The sequence below is a fragment of the Rosa rugosa genome, chromosome 1 (genome assembly GCF_958449725.1).
Source record: "Rosa rugosa chromosome 1, drRosRugo1.1, whole genome shotgun sequence".
NCBI lineage: Eukaryota > Viridiplantae > Streptophyta > Magnoliopsida > Rosales > Rosaceae > Rosa > Rosa rugosa.
The window spans coordinates 68,409,646-68,418,049 of NC_084820.1; the positions used below are offsets into that span (position 1 = coordinate 68,409,646).

Sequence of the window (8,404 nt, forward strand, 5' to 3'; positions counted from 1 at the left end):
GAAGCAAACTGTTCCTTTTCCTTCTTAAATTCAAGGATAGGCGTATCACAACCGTCGGAGGCTAAACGCCCCCAACCTTCAGATTTGGACATGTGTCCCACGCACCCTTTCCACTTGCTTCACACGCAACTGTCAGACAATTGAGGGGATGGGCATTTATTACCCTCTCGGGAACCCACATGACACGTGGCTCACTTGCACACCACAAACACCAAGTGTTAACCCATCGGGTACAAGAGGCTCAAGCCCTAATCCAACCCTATCGGGTACAAGAGTCCCAAGCCCTCATCCAGCCCCATCGGGTACAAGAGACCCAAGCCCTCATCCAGCCTCATCGGGTACAAGAGACCTAAGCCCTTATCCAGCCCTATCGGATACAAGCATCGGGTACAATAAGCTTAAGCCCTTATCCATCCCCATCAGATACAAGCATCAGGTACAAGAAGCTCAAGCCCTCATCCAGCCCCATCGGGTACAAGTGGCTCAAGCCCTTATCCAGCCCCATCGGGTACAAGAGGCTCAAGCCTTCATTCAGCCCCACCGCGTACAAGAGGCTCAAGCCCTAATCCAATCCTATCGGGTACAAGAGGCTCAAGCCCCCATTTTACCTAACTGGTACATATCACTACACCAAAAACTGCATCACACAACACCAATCACACAACGAAACAGAAATCATCCGTCGTGTGTTTAAGTAAACTCTATTGTACAACGGTATTAGTGATGTTCTGTTGTGTGAATGTCAACAAAGTGATAACTTTTTTATCAGAACTACATTGCACAATGGAATTAAGTATTGTCCGTCGTCTGAGTCTTAAAAAATTTAGCGGCAGATTTCCCTCCACTTTGGAGTCTTGGTTGCCTCTTGAAACACCAAAATTTGGGGTACTAGGTACAACGGATTTCACTATTTCCGTTGTATGATTGAAAAATTGAGCACCAAAGTTTGAGGAAGCTTGCTTGAATGTCTTCCCCTAGATAGGCCTAGTGCAAGCCGTAGAAATTGTACAACAGATTTAAGATTTTCTGTTGTGTGAACTTGGAACTGGGCGGCAACATTTTGAGCCAAAATGTTGTAGGCGCCATGTTTCCCTCCATGATTTCACATTTTGATTTTTAGTGCTGCACTCAGACGACAGTCGGTGAAGTTTCTGTTGTGTGAGTAACTTTGACAATTTTTTGCTAGGTCAATTACATTGTGGTCCAAAGAAAACAAAGAGAGAAGGAAAACAAAACCTAGCATGCAATACAAAGCCTCTCAACCCTCTCTCTCGAATAGCCTCCCCGAAACGCCTCTCTCTCTCTCTCTCTCTTGTGAAACCTCGATCTCTCTCGTGAATCTCTCAGTCCTCCGCGAAAGCTCTCTATCTCGTGAAACCTCTCTCAGCCCTCTCTCCCCAGTTTCCAATTCCACACTTAATTTCAACCCTCTAAATCCCTAAATCCCAAATCCTCCACCTTACAGGGAGCCGACTACGATGTCATCGATTCTCAAGCCGTCTAATGGGGTGAGATGGGAAGACGACGGCAATGAGCAGTAGTGGCGGCGGCGTTTCAATGGCTTTTCGGGACAGGCAGAGTGCTCGCTTCAACAGTGTTTTGAGAGCGCTCTCTGCGGGAAATTGGGGTTCGAATTTGTGCTCGCTCTTCACTTCTCCAAACCCGCCTTCAACTCCGTCTACCTAATGGATAATTGAAGCTCCGCTTTGCGTTACCCTCCTGTCTCTCTCTCTCTCTATGGCTAAATGAATCAATTCAAGGCTTCTCAATCCAGTAAGGTCCCTATCTCCAACGAATTCCATCATCTTCTACATCTAATTTCGCTTCTGAATTTGCTTAATCTTATCTGTGTGTTCTGGTTGATTTGTTGCAGAGAAGAATCGCAAAAAATTTACTCTCTGATTTCGGTTTATTCCCTTTCAAAATGCGCCGAAGATGAGGATCGGGTCTCAGGTGGAGAAGTTAAGCACAAATGTAAGTCTCTCTCTCTCTCTCTCTATCTCTCTCCCTCTCCCTCTCATCTTCTTCTTTTTCTTCTTATTCTGTTGATTGTTCTCTATGTTACACTTCTAGTTTTCTGCACTAATTCTATAGAACCAATTTATCGAGTACAATTTGCATGGAAAATTGTTATCCCAGATCTCTTGTTAAGGCATCTGCTGCAGAGGTTTTAATCTTTTATAAGGAACTTGGGATTTGCACTGTAATAGTCCATTCATTTGGGAAGTAACCAACAGAAGTTATCATGGTATCATGGTGGGGATAGGAAGTTCAAATCCTGCAATTGCAACCTCTTAATTTATGTTGAAGTCTGTGTGTTTGGTTCCGTAATTAGAAAGACTCCCCAACATGAGTGTATAGAAATTGGTCTGTTGTTATGATTGGTGTTCTAGCTGGTGTACATAGATGTTTTTTCTCTGTGGATATCTTGTCCGCTTTTCTGTACATTATAAAAAAATAAAAAAAAATAATTAAACTGCTCATACTTTTGAAAATTGTAGTAGTTGTACAAAATGTATCATTATTTAATGTCTTTTTTCCCCAGATAATTTCTATCTGTAATTAATGTTCAGGTTGATACACACATACAACAGCTTGATCAATATTTGAAAAAAAATTGGTGCAGAGCTCTGGCTTGGTATTCTACTTTTATCCCTTTTCCATCTTGTTGAGTTTTTGGTTTTTACACGTCAAACTACAGTTGTTGAGTATATGTTTTTTACACAGTTTGTCCTCTGAAAGGTTTCATAATTTTATAAGGACATAATTATTTCAGCCTCAGATGGTGTTGCCGCAAGTGCCATGCCTGCTCTAAGTCTTGATGGTGGTGCGAAATCTGGAAGGAGCAGCGAAGGTGGTAGAGGTCCTAGAGGAGGGCATAAGAAGTATTTCCCTTTCCTTGATCTTTTATTTGAATTTTCTGATTCCATGCATCTACCAGATTTTCCTCTTTTAACATTTCTTGAATGAATTTGTGCTATCATACCGCCATGATAAGTTGCATCATGTATAAAACAGTGAAGGCTAAGTTTGAAACGATAGGGAAAAATGATTCGAAACAGAGATGGTTCCTTGTAATCAGAAATGAATAGGGCAAGATAAAAGGAGGAAGCAAGTAGTTCGCTACAAAGAAAGAAAGAAGCTAAGATAAACGTAATCTTGATCAGGATTTTTTACAGAGGGGACTCCTGAAATTCATGTAGTTAGTTCCATTACATATATACTTGGCTCATGAGATGTTATTTTCTTTTTGTTTCTTACTTCTTCTGATTCCTTCAAATTTTCTGGGGTTATTGGGGAAAAGGCAATGATATAGCCTGCCTGGTGGGCATGTGAATGATATGCTTAATGTCTCTACTGTGAGACCTAATGATACGTAGTGGAGATATCGAATGAATTTAAAACCCTAATTGATGCTCAGGATTTGGATTCTTTCAAACAACTGCAGCATCTCATGTATTAATTGTTCTCTCCCCACTCACTGAGCTTAAAGTATTGATCTTTATTTATTTTTCTGATCATATTGGTCATTAAAATTCTCTATGTGAAGCTGTAATTGTCATGAATTAGCAATAGTATAACTGATATCTATTTTTTTGTTTGTATTTTCCATCAGATATTATAACTGATGCTCAGGACACTGATGAAAGAAGGTACATTGATCAGCCAACAAAGTAGTCTAAGCCATCAAGGTCCTCCCATTTGCCTACTCAAAATCACAGTTGGTGCAATAGTGTTCTTTAAGTTTCTTTCATAAACTCGTAAATTTTTAATCCTTTCTAACTTTGCAATTTCTCTCTGTTTCAATTTCTCTCCGTCGTTTTAGCTATTCAAGCTGCTGCATTCTTTTTAAAAGCTTTGTTGCAATTTGGAAGCCTGTTTGCGTTTTCAATATAATTCCTGACCAATTCCAAACTGAAGGTAATGAGACAGTTGCAACTCATCCTTTGATTCCATTTCAAGTAGGGTTGAGCAAGTATTTGAGAATGTTGATGAAGGTGAAAGTGATATTCCTTGGGAAGACCTGGTTATTGGAGAAAGAATTGGACTAGGTAATTTTTCTTTTTCATTTTCTCGAGTGGTGGTTTTAGAGTTTTTCTTTTATTTCGATTCAGGGATTGTAGGAATTTGCTGCAAGTGGTCAATAAATACCAACTACATTTGGAAGTCACAATCGTTAATTTACCAGAGGGGTTTGATAAATGCTTCTGGAGATGTTGGCCAATTCATTGAGGTAAACCTTCATGAATCCTTAATAGTTGTGAAATTAATATTTAACTTAGATGACCTGTATGCAGCCTTGTAGTTTTGTTCTATTATTCATAATCATAGAGGAATTTATATATACTCCTTAAATGTGATCACCTGAAGATCACAGGAAGAGAACTTGGAATTTATATGCTAAAAGAAAGAGAACTTAAAATTTTGTATTAGAAAAGTTCAGAAGGACTTGTATAGTGCCAGCTGCCAACTAAGTAATTTAAGGTCTTCGTCAATTATTTTTTAAGTACTACAAAGCAAAAGATGGAAGCAATCATGGGACCTTTGCGGTGCTTGCTTACGATTGACCATGACTATTGGCATGTATGTTTTCTTGTATTATATTATGTTCTTCGTTTTGTTTACTATGGTATCCTTTATTATGGTTATAATTACTATATATGTTGGGTTTTGATGCTCATATGCAAATAAGCTGCAAAGGTTTTAATTGGTTTCTATTAGTATTAATAAGCTTTGAAATGGGCATGTCTTAAAGCTCTAAGCTTTGTTTTGGAATTAGTTGATCTTTGATAGGTAATGATGTTTCGAAACTATACTTGGTTTCAGCCAAGTTTAGAACTTGTTTAGGTAGAATGATTTTTAGTATAATGACTGAGCTGAACCAAAGTTGGGTTCTTTCCTCCACTAGTTTGGACTAGGAATGTCTTAATTTGTTCATGATAGGTGTGAAGTTCTAAGCTTTCTTGCTGGATTTAGTTGATCGTGAATACGTTATTGATGTTCCTAGACTATACAAAGTATCTGCTGGGTTTGGAACTTAATGATGAGCTCAACCAAACTCAAGTTCTTTCCTCATTGAATGAGGGGTTTGTCTCTGTATGTATGTAGCATTTTTCTTGTTAGAACTAGTTTTGAGCTATTTTTCAGGGATGGACCCTTTACGAGATACTGAAGTATGTACCTGAACATAATTGGATTGTCTATGAACAAGCTCTCCAAGCAAACCCTGTTTTAGCCAAAATGGTGATAAGCCAGGTAGTCTATACTCTAGGATCCCTTTCTCATTATTATTACCAATTTTGTGAGGTGATGGTTTTGATTTATATTTGCTTACTTATGGCTTATTTGGTGGGTTTCTTGAGTGGCTAATACCATATAATCATATAATCCGTTTGATTTTTTTGGTTTCAGGGTCGTGTTTGGAAATGAAGCGGTTCTTTGTTTCGAACTAGCTCCATCTTGAGTACCAGTTTCATCTTTTGAAATCCACTTTTACTTTTATACTCTGCAGGTCGCAATCCAAGTTCACAACAGGTAATTAAAGTGGTCTTCTTTTTTATCAGGAACCAAAATCCATAGATGAAAAATGAAACTCCGAGCCAAGTCTTGAAGGTGAAACCTTTTCCATATTGTTTGTTATTGGTAAATTGATATAAAAAACAAATCTGCATTGTTAGCTGAGAGTTTGGAGTATCATGGTGACTTTCAGTTTCCATTAGCTTGTATTGCTTGAATGTTGAATGTCAATCTTACTTTCCAAGCTGAAATGTGGTGATTTTTCTTTAATTAGTATTCCATAAGTCAAGGATAGCATTTCAAAAGAGGCCTGATTGTTTTTTTGTGTACAAATATCGTTTTGAAGTTTGGATATATTTGTTTTTCACCTCAGGTATAATAGTGTACAGGTTGGTGTCAATTATTTATTTGTTCCTCTTGCATTTGCTTTCTTGTCTAGATCTGGTTTGGCCCAGGGCCCTGGCTGAATTTCCTCCACCACTTGAAATGTCCTTATGTTTCGTTCTTGGTCCATTTATGTGACATAAGAAGGCAGGGTATTGCCACATCTACCATAGCATGCAGTTTACGTTTATTTCTTTATTCTTTATTGTATCATTTATAAATGTAGATCTTAACGGTCTTTCCTGTCTTAAACACTCAGGAATGTGGTCCTCGTTTTACCTTAAATTGATCAGTCTGCAGCACGGGACATTTGATCCTAGAGGCGGGGAGTTTGAGTGGGTTCACAAGGTAATCCACTTATCAGTCAATTCATTTCAGTATATTGGTTTTCATATCTTTATCATAAGAAAATATTGAAAGATACCCATATTGTTACTCAATTGTTTGCAATTTTCTCTGGGATATATGGTGCAGCTGCTACAACATTTAAATATGCTACAATATGTGCTAACTTGTGAAGCTTCACAACAAGATTGGAGGTGATGCAAATAAGAATATAGTACACAAGATGCTTGGTAAAGTGACACATGAAGGTTTTGTTGAAGTGAAAAGATATTATATCAGCTTTTGATTCATGTGTAGCTAGTTAGGAATGCTTTTCTTCTTTTATTGTTGGCTTGAAATTTGGACAATTTTGTTTGGGAAATACTGCCTTTTGCAGTTTTATGTACAGAATGTTGGATTATGATGGATTGCTTGAAAGATATAGTCACTGTTTATTAGGTAAAATGGATCAAATTAATGCACAAATTAATTCAGAGAACGGATGTTTGCAGCAATCATACAACAGATTTTCAAAAATGTCAACCAACGTTGTCTGAACCAAAAATTCTGGGTATTCACACAACGCATTGATAGGTATCACACAATGGATTTCAACAAGTAACGTTGTCTAATTTAACTCATTCATAGATATCACACAATGGATTTCAGTAAGTAACGTCGTCTAGTTTTAAGCTCATACAACAGAAAATACTAGAACATAGTTGTCTTACTTTTAATCACACAACAGCTAAACTACAAAACCGTTGTATGAAAATTCAACCCACAACGGTATAAAAGCAAATTCTGTTGTGTGAACTGCTGCGCATGGGTGCGTCCGGCATCTGTCGAGTTCTTGGACAACGGTGTTAAGAAATATACGTCGACTGACTTTGTATCATACAACGGTGAATGCACCGTCGTCTGATTTTTCATCAGACAACATCGAGATAGACGATGGTGAGTCTTCAAATCAGACGACGTTTTTTCACCGTTGTGTGATGCAGTTTTTGGTGTAGTGTATCACTACAGCCTAGCTACCTGCAGTGATCCAATTCAAAACCACCCGATCAAGATATTCCTTAATCGGGAACTTGGGAAACTCCATATAGGCATAGCAAACGACCAAACCTTGTGCCAGAGCTTATTCAAGTCCCCACCCAAAACATCTTGAATGGGAATGATTACATGCATTTCGATGCATGTAATTGTATCTAAAACACGAGAATTAAGCTAATCTTCAAGTCAATTAATATGTAATTAATCTATTTTTATTTATTTTTTAGTAAATAAGCGGAGTTGTGAATTTCGAAAGAAGTTGTGCAAAAATGGAGCAATTTGGAGTTTCCGACAAAAAGACAAAACAGCCGACGCGGGTCAACCGTAGTCAAAGCCATCAAGTGAGCGGAATCCAATCGCCTCCAATAATTTGTGCGGAAGTGCATTGATCAGAGAAAGAAAAAAGGAAAGGAAGAAAGAAAGAAAAAGAAAAAGAGAGATTTAAAAAATAATAATTAATTACATCAGCATGACATCATGGTGACGTCATCCATTCCTTCTTTCCTCGCGTGCTAGGCACACAACCTTAATTCCTTATCATCATTTTTTTTCTTCTCACGCACAGCCATACAATTAACCCATCTTCTTTCTCTTCACTCTACGTACACACCACAACCAGCCACACATTAATTCCAAGGCCCATCTTCCTCTTTCATATATATAGACCGAACAACCCCACAACCGCATTCCACCATTCCCTATCCTCTCTCTTCTCCAACAGTACTGCACACCACCTCCCCTCCATTTTCCATCTTCTCTCTCATTCTCTCTCTTCCCATTTTATCATTCTCTACTATTTTTCTCAAGGACCAATTAAGGGGCTTTCACTTTACATCATCAAGGCTTCATCACCACAAAGAGATTTTGGCTTTGGTAAATAGTGGGGGCTTAATTTCAAGTTGGGTTCATATTTGCCTATAGCAAATTGTGAGCCTAGCTTGTGTTCCCTCTCTCCTCTATCATTTCTCTTAATTTCTTATGTATTTGATAATTTATTTGATTATGGGTTGTGAGTAGTTCAATTTGGGAGTTAGGGTTGTGAAGCCCTAACTCATCTTGTATAAATATTGATGCTTTACTTTTAGTAAATGCAATTTCCATTGTGTATGCTTTAAATCCGAAT

The 8,404-nt window shown here is 38.1% G+C and overlaps 1 protein-coding gene across 26 annotated transcripts; it reads left to right on the plus strand.

Annotated features, from left to right (window-relative positions):
• The first annotated feature begins 1,230 nt into the window (after window positions 1-1,230).
• Window positions 1,231-6,665, plus strand: LOC133726396 (uncharacterized). Of its 26 annotated transcripts, none has more exons than XM_062153940.1 (11): window positions 1,231-1,773; window positions 1,874-1,974; window positions 2,574-2,638; window positions 2,777-2,885; window positions 3,617-3,653; window positions 3,827-3,921; window positions 4,116-4,234; window positions 5,149-5,256; window positions 5,513-5,535; window positions 5,957-6,249; window positions 6,376-6,665. In XM_062153940.1, exons 4-10 carry the CDS (start codon window positions 2,822-2,824, stop codon window positions 5,982-5,984), a joined length of 474 nt encoding a protein of 157 aa, XP_062009924.1. In that variant the 5' UTR covers window positions 1,231-1,773; window positions 1,874-1,974; window positions 2,574-2,638; window positions 2,777-2,821; the 3' UTR covers window positions 5,985-6,249; window positions 6,376-6,665. The 26 variants fall into 26 exon arrangements, 10 of the variants coding, with proteins under 10 accessions (XP_062009924.1, XP_062009916.1, XP_062009918.1 ...); XM_062153932.1 differs by lacking the exon at window positions 3,827-3,921 and having other exon boundaries at window positions 3,967-4,234; window positions 5,957-6,053; window positions 6,161-6,249; XM_062153934.1 differs by lacking the exon at window positions 3,827-3,921 and having other exon boundaries at window positions 3,967-4,234; window positions 5,957-6,048; window positions 6,161-6,249.
• The last annotated feature ends 1,739 nt before the right edge of the window (window positions 6,666-8,404 follow it).